Genomic DNA, 15,858 nt, shown 5'->3' with positions numbered 1-15,858 from the left:
TATTCGATTTTTAAAAACTAACACAAGGGGTATAATAAACAAAAAAAAGAATTATTCAGAATGGTTCATAGTTTTTTCTCTCGAAATGTCGTTGCGACGCCTTAATTAGAATGTAAGCCACGGCGAAGGACTATTTAATTCACCAGCCAAATTTCTTGAATACATGCAAGTATGTATGTATGTATATATGCATATAGTAATGGTACTTAAATTTTGTTAAATTATCACTACAATGTGAATGTTTATATTATATTTATAAGAAATATAATAATTTTATTATAATTCTCAATTGATATTGCCGAATTACAAATAATATTAATTTTATGAAATTTATTTTATGTTTATTTTATTTTACTTTATTTAATCAACTATTAATGATCATTATTGTTACTAATGTAAAATATGAAACAAATTAAATGAAATTATTTTAAATTATGTAAAGATTTATTAAAGTTTCCTAACTTATATTTTTCTTCTTGAAAGCTTCTTAATGGAATATTTAAAAAATTTTTACAAATATTTTTTCAACCTATATACATACCAAGAAAACTGCATTATTTAGCGATGATCTAACAATATATATAATATAATGCGATAATTTATCAAGAAGATTAAACTTTTAAACATTTCTAAACTTTCGTTTCTATATTATATATGCATATATGTATATGTATATTTTATGTATATTTTGTATAACAAAAGATAAAGAAAGAACTGATTCTTCGGTTGATCTGAGTCAATCTAAAACTAACATAAAAGTCGATATACAAAAATATCGATTGCTTATTTATTAAGTTATAAACAATTTAAGTTAAGCATTACATGAAGCAAGGCGAAAATAGAGTGCAACAATGATGGAACAAAGACAGAATAGTCTCGCTCTATTTTCATCTTACTTCATCATTTAACACAAATTTTAATTGTTTGTAACTTAATAAATAAATCTTAATTGATATTTTTATATACCAACTTTTGTTTTATTTTAATTTTTGGAATCTATCCTCTAAAAATATCTCACGAATATATTAACATTCTGTAGATTAAGCTAAATTGAGAGCACGACAATATTGTCGCGCTTACACAGAACACTTGCACACCGTCTCGATCTATGTTTCTACTTGTCACCTAGATCGACTTGCTATCTAATTATGTTATAATACGTTTTTGAACCGAGTTAATTTAGATTCAGGTGTTGGATCTAATAGGATGGAGTGTTGTGGGTCAGTAGACATGATTTCGACACGTGTTGCTTGTTAACCTCTTAACAGGCTTATGTCTGTCTCTAATCTGTTCATCATTCAATTGTTTACTTTTGTGATTAATCTCTATCAATAAAAATTATGATATCTTATATAAACATATGTAATCTATTAAAGATATATATTATATCAATTTTTATTATTATTATTGTAAAAAAATTAAATCTTAATTTGTTTAATTTAAATAATTTAATAAAAAAATTTGATGGAAATTAAAATTAAAAAGTTACATGAAGAGTTATTGTTATCAAAATAAAATAATATAATATATTGAAATATTTAGAAGGAATTATTTTTATAGATGTTATTTTAAATTTTTATAATTGTGAGAATCAATATGATTGATTTGTAGATTTTACTTAAATGTTTTTTTGTGTTTATGATATAGTATTCATTTTTTGCATAATATATTTGTTGTGAAGAATATGAATATAATAAAAATTAATATTGTTATATGGAATATTATTAAGTTTATAGAAATTATTTAAATGAGTTATATATTTAAGATAGTTGATTGAAAAATACTGATTTTTTTTTATATTTCTTTTTAATAATATAATTTTTCCAAAATTGAAAAATATAGAATATTTTAAAGAAAATTAAAGACAGTTTTTTAATAGGTTCAGTATGAATATTATTTTCTATTGTAATTTCTTTAGTTGGTGTGTATATATATATATATATAAAGTTTTATATATACATATATATATATATAAAGTTATATATTATATAGAAAAATAAAAGAATATAATGCGTCGGAAATACAATCGTCTTGTTATTAATATTACTTTCTATCAATTGAATCAACCATTCATACTATCACACACAGTTGCAATGTTAAAGCAATATAATCATAGCACTGCGTAATAATATGCGGAGATCGTTGCAATAATTATTTAAATTGAGCATTCTTTTTTCGTAGCATCTTTTTAACTACATTAAGTACTAAATACATTAATTCAATCTATATTCGAAGCTTTTCCCGTTGTATACATATATCATATAAACTCCTAGAGCAAATGTAAAAATTTTTCTGATAGATCGTTTAGGAGGATGGTTTAAAAAAATTTTTAAACTTAATACATAATAATAATAGAGATTAAAATTAATTAAGAGATTAAAATAAGATGAAAGATGTAATTTAAAGGATTTTTAAAGTATTCAATTTAATAGCAATAAGTTTGAGTATATTATAAAGTATATCAGTACTTTATAAGTACTAAAAATAAAATCCATTTTATTTAGAATATTTATTGATAGAATTTTTTAAAATTTATTAAATATTTCAAAATTTTTGAATGTTTTCTAAAATAATTCTTCAAATTTTTTTAAAGAAGAATCCAATATTAATTTTATGATTAAACAATAAAAATTTAAAATGTATATAAATTCTGAGAATAAAATATATGTCCAAATGATATCTTTGTCACAGAATATTTCTCCAAACAATCTCTCAAATTATTTTACATTCTATGTATCATTTTCTAAATTCTAATTTCAAAGAAAGAGATAATTGCTATTATTCTTTTCTTATAAATTAGAATAGTAAAAGACAATTATATCGGAAAAATATTAAAGAAATGAAAGACTTGAGATTAAAAATGATTACTTAAGCTAGAACATCTTATAAGTATTCGTATATATATAACATTCGACGAAAATTCTTATTCAATATATTCCAAAAACGTAAAAAAAATACGTTTGTACATATATACTTTCATCATCGTTAATCTCTCAAGCTCACTAAATGTTCATAAAATATTCATAATTTTCTGTGCGCCATATGAACTAACCATATACACTTGACTATAAACTATAGAGTGTTTTAGAAGAGAATTATCTATTATTATAATTATCATTTTCATTACAAACATTTTCATTACCAAATTTTTAGAAAAAGATCAATAAATTTTATCAATCTAATTGCCAATTTTATCAATTTTAAGACTAAAATTAGATATTTTAAATTACTAAATTTTTACAAGAAAAAAATTTGATTAGAATGGAATAGAATTATTAATTTCGATTTTCAAATATATTCAGACAAAAAAAATTGAAAAATTTTACCAATGAATGATTAGTATTGTTTTTAAAATACCCTGTGTAAAAGAACTTTGCATTTGCAAAATACACTCGATCAGATACATCCATCCTCTTAAAGTATTAAACATTAATCCGGTGTGTATTAATAAAATTTACATAACACTGATACCGGTTATGATTAAATAGATATTTCTGTTACAGAAAGTACACAGACACCATACATTATTTATATATAAATTCGTTGTGAAGAATTAATTTTCTAAAAATAACGAAAAAGAAATACTGTAAATTTAACACTATTTTTCTTCTAAATTTAATTGCAATATTATAATATATATTTAGGAATAATATTTTTTGCAATTAGGAGATGAGAAAAAATTAAGATCATCTAAACTATCTTATTTCTTAATAATAGATACTTTCTTGAGAAATGTTTCTTATTATGAATTAAAATTAATTCGATTTTCTTCTCATAAAACATATTAAAAATATTTATGTCATTATATCATAGAATAATATGTTGCATATGATAAATCTGAAGAGAAATAAAATATAAAGTTTACTTTAACATAAAATTGTAAAGGAATTAGATATGGATAATATAAAAATAAAATAAAAATAAAATAAAAATAAAATAAAAATAAAAATTTGTAAACTCGACTTCATTCTGTTTAGAGTTTACATTTTTTCTCATCTCTTATACCTATGTAATAATTGATGAACTTAACAGATATAAAATTATTTACCACTAAAGCACCACAGATTGATTTTCTTAAGTAAATATGTATCTTTCTTTATATCTTGTGACTTGAACTATAAATGTTAATTTAAAAGATTAATTATAATTAATCATTTTTAAAAATCAAATGATTACAAATATTTAATTTTGTTCCAAGTGGTTTTTCTCTTGTTAAAAGATCTTCTAATTATCTCAAATATAATAAATTTTTTTATCGATACATTTATCTATATGTTTCCAAACGAAATGCATCAATATGTTAAAAAAGGCAATTTCTTTTTATACAAAACTTGATTTTTTCGTTTTTCGTCTTATCTTTTTCTTATTATTTTAATTTATACTTTCGTTAAGAATCCTCGATATCCGCTTTCGATTTTTTTCTTCCTCCTGGTGTGAATAATGCCAATAAACCACTCACTGAAAATAAATTTCATTTATAAATATTCTATATTTATAATTATTAAATTATAATGAATTTATAAAAGCTTAAAATAAATAGTAATTATTAATATTTCTTAAAATTAATAATTTTATATTATTTTATAATTTACTATTAGTATTAATATCAATTATCATCAAAAATATTATAAAATTTAGTTATAAAAATAAATAAAAAAAATTTACGAAGATTATTTAATACATATAAAAATATCAATATTTATGAAATACAAAATCGTAGAAAATAAAATGAATTTTAATAGTCTACTAATAAGAAGTCTTAACAAGCATTATCGCGATACTATCGCTATTTCAATATGATAAATCAAATTGTTTGGTACAATATATCGAGATAAGCCTGAAGCTAATTAAAAATATAGAATGTTGGAAATTAAAGTACATACGGAATAATTGAGCAGCCACAATGACGATCACTAATATACAATAATCATCGATCAAATATCCGATCATTAAAGTACCACTAATGGCGCCTATTCGACTGATAAAAGCAGATAAACCAGACGCCATTGCTCTGAAATAGAATTAAAATCGAGAATTAAAAAAATTTATCGATTTTTCATTTAATTTTATGGATTCTATATTATATTGGAATTAATTTTTTAACGAACTATCATATTAATTATAATATAAAAAATTGAAATAATTTAATTATATGAAATTAAATTTTATCAATATTTTATTTAATATTATTACAAGTAAGGAAAGAAATTTCTTTTTTTGCAATTTTTATTTCATGGATTTTTTTGATACTCATTTTTGATAAGATTCATCTGTTACTAATAATAATCTGATTAACTTTGAAACTATAAGTTATATAGTAATTCCTAACTATAATTATAAGTTAAATAGTAATTCCTAGTTATAGAATAATTAAATTCTATCAAACAAATAATAATAGCAAATTCTAAAAATTCCATTGACAATTTCTATTTCGATTCATCGACTCTCAATATTTCATAATAAGAATAATAAATAGTGCAATTCTCTTTTTACATAATTAATTTTAATCCAATTAAATTTACTTTAGTCTAACCGTTCGAATTTAATTTTTTGAAAAATATTTAAGAAAAATATACGTAGATAATAAAATTACATAGAATTATCTACTAAAGTCTTTGTACATCCTATAAAAATGTCACCTGTTCCAAATATCATAATTCTGCATAACTCCATTGCAAACGTTTTATATTGAGAAGACTATGAGTTGATTTACTACTACTTTATATTTAAAAAAATAATTATCATTGTTATTGCACAATCTGATATATTTTTTACTTTTAAATAACAATGACGTTCTGATGTACAAAGACTTTTATGAGTGACTATACACGTAAATATAACTACAAATTTCTAAAGTAAAAAAATATATCAACAAATGATTAAATAACTAAATAAATTGAAATAGCTGATTATTTACCCGGATATTTTGAAATCAATTGAAACAAAATTGGATCAATTCTATCGTAATAACGATAATGATCAAAATATAAAAAGATAAATATTTTATCATTAAGTACTGAACACGAGAACACTCGAAAGAATATATCGAGATCGAGAGATCCTTCATTCGTTGTAAAAGATTATGGATTATAAATAAACCTGTTAATAGAGGAAAAAATAAATTATATTGTGCGGGGATATTTATAACGATCGATAAAAAGACGATAAGCTTTTGTTCTGATATCTGTAGAAGAGGAAAAACAAGAATGTTACGATATTTTTTTAGAAAAGAGATGCGGAAAGGAAGAGGAAAAAATTCAACGAATTTAATTTCATTTCGCGTTGCATTTTAAATCGAAAAAAAAAAAAATATGCGTAGAATAAGAAAGCGTCATTCGAAATAAATTTTGTAGATCATATATTTGAACGGTTTTTATCACAATATTTTAATTGTTGAAGAGATGTTATTTTTATAAATTATATTAGCATATTATTTAATTATGCTGTTTATTTATCTGAATTTATATTTATGATTACAATAATATGATTTTTTATAGTTTTAAGAACGAAAAAGAAAATTTTTGGCAACTTTTAAAGAATTTTAAAAATTAATTAGAAAATTTATATTTGATTTCCAAATATTTAATTTAAAATTAAATCTTAAGTTGTTGGGATATTAATGGAATTTTTTGGGAATTCTCCTTGATTATAATCTTAATTTCTTAGTTAATAGAAATTTCTTAGATAATAAAGAAATTCTTTTTCATGTACATAAAAAAGAAGATTAAGGATTATATTTAAATATTACATTACCTCAAATGAGTTGGATAAAGATCAACCAAAAGGCAATACACCACGCTGATGCAAACTGATGTGACAGACTCAAAAACACACGAGAGTATTAAGTTTTGAGTAGATGTCTCTACTAAGAAGAGACAAGCCGTAACAACAGCAGGAATAAAAGCTGTTATCACTGAAATGTCAGACAAAAATGTTTCTACATTTGATTAATCTATTAATTTTTCAAAAATTACAATTATTAATTTTTCATAATATTTAATGATTAATTAATTTAATGTTAATGAAAAAGTGGATTATAAAAAAAAATATATATTTTTACTCACCAAGAAAAATTTTATATCCTACATAGTTAATTAGTAATGGCAATATTAGAGCTGTTGGAATACACGAGGCACCCAAAATAAATGTGTGGACGAACACACTGGTTTGTACTTTAGAATTGCACCCAAACGACGTATCCTGCGAAAATGTATTTCTTTTATGAAAATAATAATTTATTAAATTTATTTTCTTTATTTTCTTCTTTTTTTATCATTTGTGTTAATAGTTTTATCTAATTTCTACAGAATGTTGATATATTTCTTATATCTTTACCTAAATAATTAAAATTTATGTTAGATGAAGCGAAATAAAAACAAAATGAGGCTGTCTCTATTACACTCTATTCTCGCCTCGCTTTATCTAATATTATATAATAAACTTAAATTGCTTATAATTTAATAATTAATTTCAACGAATTTTTATATGCTAATTTTACTTATTTTGATTTCTGGAATCTAAAAATTCTTCAAAGTTTTCTCATAAATGTGTCAACATTCTACACAAAATCAAATTTTTATTAAAGAAAAAAATTTCTTATTTAAAGATTATACTTGCATTCAACTCACTATCGTAACATTTTTTTCGATCTTCAAAGTGCAAACACTGGCCGTCTGATTGGGATACGCCTCCTGGAAGTCCGCGTATCTATGAAAAAGTTCTGGCAGCCACAAAGTCAATGTGTAATAAGAGGACGTGACGAAACAGGCGATTAAACACAATACAATCGTTCTGCAAAGGAACGGTGGTTTCAATATCATCATGGTCTTCGAATATATCTCTTTTATCATTAATCGAAATGATTTCTCGGTCACTTCCTCTTTCTCTTCTATATGCATTATACGATGCACCAGATCGGTTAAATTATTATTTTCAGAATTTCGAAGTTTCGTCTGAAAACAAATCCGAAATTTTATTATGTTTTGTTTGAAATTGTGATGGAAATTTGTATGTTTCTAGCTAGAAACATTTTTTGTGGAAAATATTTAGTCTTCTTTTAGTTACGTGTGAAAAAATATTGTTTGATTTTTCTTTTAATTTTTAAAAATCAATTTTTTTTTAACTAGTAAATATAATTTATATTATTAAAAAATTGATTCTTTTTGACAATAACAAAATAAGGGATTTAATTTATATAAAATTCTAAATTTAAAAGAAATTTTTTTTTAAAATAAAATTTTCTCATTTTCGTATTTAAACTTTTTAGAATTCTAATGTTTTTTATTAATTTATTAAATAATAGTTATAAAAAGGTGAATATCACTCACTATATACTCTTTTGGAGGTTTTCCAGTATTTTCCGAATACATTCTCATTAAAACATCCAACATCTGAACGTTATATCCAGTTTCTGCGAGGTATTTGGGTGTTTCAGGGAAAAATAACAGCCAAATTCCAGTCGACAAGGCTGGAAGAGAGCATATGAAAACGAAAAAATTCCATGAATGAAAAGAGAAACCAGCTGTCACCATGTTCACATTCAATGGAATAATAATCCATCCGACACCTGAAATTTCGAATTCATAAACAATTTAGTCTAGACTTTATCCATTAAAAAAATAAAAATAAATAAAAAAAATATATTTATTTGACATTTTTTTAAAGATTTTAATATTCAATATTCTTAGAAAAATAAAAAATATAAAATTTAAATTTTTATCAAGATATTTTATTTTTATGAATATTTGTAAAAAATTGTGCTTGTTTATTATTTCATTAACATTTTGAAATAAAAATTTTAACCGAATAAAAATTAATATTTACCTGCTAAGATTATCATTCCTAGTACCCAAGCCATTTCCATCCACGAGAGCATTCTACTCCGATGTTTGGTTGGTTGGAATTCACTCAGATAAAGAAACACAACGGCTGACTGCCCATTCATACTTGAAACATAATTAAACATTAAAGATGTACAAATAATAATATTCAATCCTTGATTGATTTCGTCTTCATCTAAAAAAAAAAACTATAAATGAGTATAAATAATATAAATAATAATATGATTATTGATAATGAGAGTTGATATTTGTTAAATCTATATAAAGCATGAATTAAATCAATTTTAAAAAAATAAAATATTTAAATGTATATTTATATAAATTCATATATTGATTAAATTTAAGAGATTGATACTAACGCTGCACCGCTGAGAAATTTCAAAAATAAGAAGACCCAATACAATGGTACTACCGATGCCAATAATTCGGAGATACCATGTAGAAATAGTGCAACTAATAGGGATAACCTTCGCCCTTTGATGGCCGCATAGCAACCCCATATATACGAACCAGCTAACATACCTGCAAATTACAAAAACTTTTAAAAATAAGGGATTGCAAATATTTATGTAAAACTAAAAATTATTCTCAAGAATTATTTCTTAATAGATACTGCATTGAGAATAAACTATTAGAGATTAATTGCTATTCAATCTAAAATAGTATCTATTAGCAAGAGATAACTTTCGAAAGCAATTCTTAAGAATTTAATTCTCAAATATATTCGTATTGTAAAAATAAGTTGTATAATAATGTTAATAATACATATAATTAATATTATATAATTCTTATTCCTATATATAATTGATATTTTAATTTAATTTTAGTGTTATTGCATAAATAAAATTTTATTAGATATAATGACATTTGTGTTTGGATAAAAAAATTCGTAAGAAGATATTTAGCATTTAGCATCATGCGTTCTTTAATTATTTGTATTCAACAAGTGTTATTTATTCGATTGCAGCAATACGTTGATGTTACTCTTCGTTACAACTTTCATGAATACATTTAATTTTATACACTTGCCAGAGACATGTTTAATTATCTTAATCAACTTCCTTCTTTCGATTCTTTGTTACTTTGATAGCAAATAAAGACATACATCATCGTACAATATATTACAAATGCATTAATTTTTTCGTTCAATATATGTATTTTAAAAAAAAAATATTTGAAAAATAAAAAAATAATAAGAAACAAAAAATAGAAAAAATAAAAAAAATAAATTTTGATTTTAAAATATTCTGAAAAATTATAAAATATAAATTTTAATGATACGTCCCTGCTTTTAGGCGCATTAAGATTCATTTAATTTATGTCGCATTCGATTTACAACAGAACATCGTTGTCTTGATGCTTTTGCACAAGAATTTTTCTCTCGGACAACAACTGCGATGAATCAATTTCACGTTTATCTTATTCCACAATCTTTCTTCTTTGTGCAAATTTGTAAGCAAATTTATGCTATTATCAAGTAGCATCAATTGATTGTTTAAGAAAAAAAAAAAATTACTTAAGGAAAAAATTTGCTTAAGCAAATACATAGAACATTAGAAAAAAATAGATAGATTCGTTAGAAACTTGAAAAATACTATTTTAATATTTTAAATTATTAATAATGTCTGTTTTTAAAAAATAACTTGAGAACAAATAATAAAAAACACGAATAAAAAAAAAGTATAAATTTTTTCAAAATATCATTAAATATCATTATCAATATTAATATTCACATTATAACTTAATAATTAGAAAGTTAAAGTATTACTTTGTTTTAAAAAATAATTAGATAAAAAAATGAATTACGATAAAGATGAATGGATTAAAAAAATGTCAACTCGATAAAAGTTGAAAAAGAAATGATGATATTTAAAATTACATCTTAAACTTAAAATTTTTTTTCTTATATTCACGAATATTTTTCTTTATATTTTATGACAAAGACTTGCGAATTGATTTCATATTTACGAAAATGACATCAAAAATGAACAACTAAAACAGAAAATATTTGCGCGGGTAGAAAATAACTTGCAATTTTACGAGAGTCTTTATATTAAGTTGAAAGGAATGTGACTTGATATCCTGGCCAAGCAACGTGTTGACGAAATACCATAAAGTTAGCATAATAATACGCAGAAGTTAGATCGATTCGAGGGCGTGTATAAGAATTGCATAAAGGCATGTGAAAAATTATAATTTTAAAATAATAAGACGAACGCAGTATACACAAGTTTCTATGTTTAATAGAAAAATTAAAAAAATATTTAAAAAATGTTATATGAAGCAAAAATATTGTACCTTGAAATTTGTTTTTAAAAATGGTATTTCTCTTCAAAATTCTTTTTTTTTAAATAACAGAATATTAAGAAAATATCAGAAAATTATAAAATAAATATAAAATGTTAATTAAGAAAAATTTCAAAAAATATTTTCTTAAATAAGAGAAAGTATCATGTAATGATCAAAAATAGTTATTTTTTGATAAAAATGAAACCAATTAATGAGTTCATATGCCGGAAGAAATATTGATTACAGTGTTGATTATTCGAGTGTTACCTAACATGGGGGCGGCACTCAGACGTCCCTTGTCCATTGTGGTCATTCTGAAGTCGCATGCCGCTGATGGTAATATGAAACCGATGCTTGTTATACTGAAAGCCACGTTCATAAAGATCATACTGCAGACGGCCATAACCTTAAGGTTAAACTTGCCAAATCCTGTGGATAGATGCCAAGAATCGACGATTGATATGAATCTTATTCTTTTACAGTAATTTTTTGTGCAAATAAAAAATGAAAAAATCAAATTGAAGAAGATGAAATTAATAAATATTTTTATTAATAAATTAACAAAGAACATTTGTTTAATTTATCGCTATTCCTCTTCAATTTAAATTAGATTTTTCATTTTTCAAGATTTCATTCATATTAAAATAGCTTTTCAAAATAATTCAAAACAATTTAAATAGATAAAAATGCATATTAATTAATCCATAATTTTAATATGTCTTATTTCTTATTCCTCAAAATTGAAAATCTATTTTTATGAAAACTAAGAAATTATATTGAAAAAAAAAATAAAATTGTACTATTTCAATATTTTGCAAATATTTTTATTAATATTGAAAATACAATATTAAAGACTAATATATTTCAATATAAAGTTAATAGAAACATTTTTAATTAATTTCTTTTCGTTAATCTTCCTCTTTCAATATCACAAAAGAAAGAATTACCTGTTTGGTCAACGGCATCTTGAACCACGCTTTCCGCCGTTTGCTTAGTGCCTGCAAATACAAGAAAATAATATGATTACTCGTAAAAAGAAAAACAGAGAGAAGCAGAAAGAAAAAAGAAAAAGGCAAAGAGAAACGGTACAGGCTGATGTGAAAGTTAGAGTCCACTACAGTGCTCGTCAAGTGCAAGAATAAAAATATTCTTCGAACAAGAAGTAACGTCCCGATCAATCTATCAAAAACAAAAGCAAATGAACCTTATATCTCTGAAGGCTTTTCTCTTTTTTACAAATCGTTCAACTCATGTCAGCGTGCAATACTTTAACTTGTTATTTACATCAATTTGCACCAACTCGAAGCATTCTTTGTCTTGAACATATATCTTCTTTATTACCTTTGAATCATCATCTGATACTTATGATTGTTTTCTTTTGTTCGAATTTAAATTTGATTTAATTTAAATTAAATAGATACAATTAAAATTAAATTAGAATTTAATTTATATCTATTGGATTGACTATTAGATTATCTATTAGATCTATTTTCTTTTTTGCTCCTTATGATGAAATTTTAATAAAGCTTTTAAAAATTTAATTTTAATTTTATGATATATTAAGATACATTAAGATGTTTTTAAATTTAATTGTATGATAATTATTTAAATATGACGTAAAGAATGATTTTGAACTAAATTTAAACAAGATAACTGATATCACAATAGGTATAATTTGTTTTGATTCCACATATAATTTTGGATTAAATGTAAATTAAGCTTAAATTAAATTCGAATTGTTCACTGTTTTGTAATCTTTAAGATTAATTCAATTATATTTAGATTTGAGCCAACGAGTTTCAATAATAATTATCAAATATTTTATTTAATATTTCGACATATTAACAACACGTGATCTACACGAATGATCAAACTTCTATTTTTTAAGAATTATAATTCCTAAATAATATTCATTTATAATAAATATTAATGAATATTTTAGAATGTACTATAAATGCTTTTTTAAATGGTTTTTTTGATGGAATTAATCATTTGAAAAATAAAAGATAAGAAAAAAATAATTCTCTAAAAATAAATAAAAATTGAAAAATATTTTATTGACTCACCTTTTTGAGAAGTTTATATTAGATATTTATATCACATTCGATGAAAAAAATATTCTTAAAAATATATCTTTGAATTAAATATAATTTTATCTGTAGTTTTAATGAAATATTATTATCTTTAAATTAACAAGTCAATGATAATATGACATTTTTCACAATCTCTTAAAATTTAATGAAGACAAAGAAAGAATAACAGAAAAGTTTATTAACAAAAAATGATACTATCAAATGTCGAGAATTCACAACAGAATTTTTAATTACTGCTTAACTATTTGAATATGTGTGCCAGAACGTGCTCTTTTACTTATTCAAGTTATATACATCCCTCATTTTTTGATTTTTATTTCTCGTTTAAATTTCGAGACATCATTTTATGATATTATTATTATGTAAAATCTGCGACGAAAACGTAAACAATCTATCTAGCCTATCTTTATTTCATTTATAAAAAATATAAAAACTTAGACATCATCTATTTTTCACCATTTACGAGCAAAACGCTAATAATTTGAATATTCACTCTTTGTATATACACATAGCTAAATATCAGTTTATCATAGATTTCACATGTGCAATTAATAATAATAAGAAAAAAAAGAGAAAGAAAGAAAAACAAATTAAATATAGAAAAATTATCGACACACGGAATAGAAGAAGGGTTACCTTGTAACGTAGAGACAACATTCGAGACTAGCGGCTTCGAGGCAGCCGGATCGCTCTCGAATCGAGCGATATCACCCGACATTGTAGGCGCGCGCAACTAAAGCATCGCAGTGCCGTCTGATTTTGTGGTGTATAATAGAGCAGCTTTGCTTTACTGAACAACGGCTAGTCGCGTTGAGTCTCATTCGCTACGAGATCGGCCGAATGACTGCGACCGACTGAGTCCGACTGTGACCGACTGCAACCGATCACGGTTGCCCCCCTGAACCGCTATCAACAATATTCCCCCTGGCTTTATAGGCTTAAGGTATAGGCATAGATTCTTGGTTATCTGTGGCCTTAAGCTTCGCGTGCTTCTTATCTATTGTTAGCAAATATAATAGATGAAACATATTTTTTTTATACTTGAACTTTTTTAATGGAATGAAATTTTATTTAGAGAACTTTATATGTGTGCAACATTTTATTAATTCTAAGATAACGATATCGATTGTCTAAGATAAGATAAATCAATCATATATTTCGATTTTTTCTATCAACGGAATATAAATATTAATTTATTAAATTATACGGAAAATTTTATTATTTAGGATATAATTATATTATGTAGGGAAAAAATTATTTTAACAAAGAATAAAATAGATCATCCATTTATACAGAAAAAAAAATCTTTGATATAATGTAATAAATAAAATAACATTATAATATAAAATGATATATGAATAAAATATTTATTTGATTTTGTTAATTTGTTAATTGATTTCTTTGACAAAAAATAAAATTTGAATACTATGACCCTATATTTGAATTTGAACAAAATACTTTGAAATTTGAAAAAATCTTGAAATGTGAATTTATAATATAGACATTGTGATTTTATATTGAATTAATTTTCTCTCGAACATCAATCTTCAAATAATGACATTATTTGCACTTCTCTTTCATTCATCTCATTACATATATACATATATATAGACAAAAATTTCACTATGATTTATATAAATAGCATTTATACATCCAAATATTTCATAAAAATAAATGATGAAACAAAATAAATATTTTGCTATATTTTAATATTACATTAATGAATAAAAATATTAATTTTAATATCCAATATAAACCTTTAATATCCGATATAGACCTTTAATATTCAGTAAATATTCCAAGATATTTAAAATGTTTAAAATATAAAAATAATGTTTAAAATAAAAAAAATAACACTTTAAATTTTGTAAACCTGAAAAAAATTTATTCTTTTTATTTTATATTATATTATAATTTATTTAAAATTAGATAAGCTATTTATAATTAATTGCATAGATAATGGAAATTTAAACATTGGACATAATAATTAAAATAAACTAATCTGTTTGATTGAAGATTGGAAAAGTTATTGAAAACAGTAATGAACATGTATCCATTTTAATTTTAATATACACTAATTTTTTTTTAATCTTTTTTTTATTTTTCAATTCTTTAATTAAAATGAAAATTTTTCTTTATTAACAAAGGAAAAAAAATGATGACTTCAATTTAAAAAATTGAAATAAATTTTTGTTAGAATATTAATATTAAAATATAAATTATTATATGATCGATTTATTCGAAATAAAAAACAATAGAATGTTGATTATTTTAATTTTAATTATTTTGATTATTTGATTCAAATTATCTGCTTCAAATTGGCATATTTGCATTCTAATATAGTATCTAAAAAATTATTTGTTTTTATAAAATAATTTCTTTTATGAAGTAAATATTTTTTTAATAAATATTTATATTTAAAAATTGTTTAATTTCAAATCATTTCTCTGATATATTCACAAATTTAGTTTTTCCTTATTAATTATTCAAAAAACTTATCAAAAGTAATTAGTTTTTCCAATTTGTTTGGATAATCGATTTTCTATTGAATTGAATTTATATTTTCCATTGTAAAGAAAATGTATTCAACACATTTTTATAATGCGTGTTATTGATATCCGTTTATAACTGTCGAA

The 15,858-nt window shown here is 22.8% G+C and overlaps 1 protein-coding gene across 2 annotated transcripts in view; it reads right to left on the bottom strand.

The window, feature by feature from the left end:
• Positions 1-2,170: 2,170 nt before the first annotated feature.
• The window catches only part of LOC102672712 (synaptic vesicle glycoprotein 2C-like), a 19,116-nt gene continuing 5,428 nt past the window's right edge, over positions 2,171-15,858 (bottom strand). The window contains exons 1-11 of one of the 2 annotated variants that reach the window (XM_006617597.2): positions 13,859-14,267; positions 12,077-12,127; positions 11,397-11,558; positions 9,200-9,362; positions 8,824-8,945; positions 8,328-8,566; positions 7,629-7,952; positions 7,065-7,200; positions 6,754-6,913; positions 4,884-5,011; positions 2,171-4,458 (exon numbers count right to left, since the gene is read on the bottom strand). In XM_006617597.2, coding sequence (XP_006617660.1) covers positions 4,388-4,458; positions 4,884-5,011; positions 6,754-6,913; positions 7,065-7,200; positions 7,629-7,952; positions 8,328-8,566; positions 8,824-8,945; positions 9,200-9,362; positions 11,397-11,558; positions 12,077-12,127; positions 13,859-13,940 — 1,638 coding nt within the window. In that variant the 5' untranslated portion in view covers positions 13,941-14,267 and the 3' untranslated portion in view covers positions 2,171-4,387. Of the gene's footprint in view, positions 4,459-4,883; positions 5,012-6,753; positions 6,914-7,064; positions 7,201-7,628; positions 7,953-8,327; positions 8,567-8,823; positions 8,946-9,199; positions 9,363-11,396; positions 11,559-12,076; positions 12,128-13,858; positions 14,268-15,858 lie in introns of those variants that run through there. The other variant, XM_006617598.2, reaches the window with a different exon arrangement.

The sequence above is a fragment of the Apis dorsata genome, unplaced genomic scaffold (assembly GCF_000469605.1).
Source record: "Apis dorsata unplaced genomic scaffold, Apis dorsata 1.3 scaffold_317, whole genome shotgun sequence".
In the NCBI taxonomy this organism is placed as follows: domain Eukaryota; kingdom Metazoa; phylum Arthropoda; class Insecta; order Hymenoptera; family Apidae; genus Apis; species Apis dorsata.
Note: the sequence above shows the minus strand (reverse complement) of the source record. Positions and strands in the feature narration are given on the sequence as shown.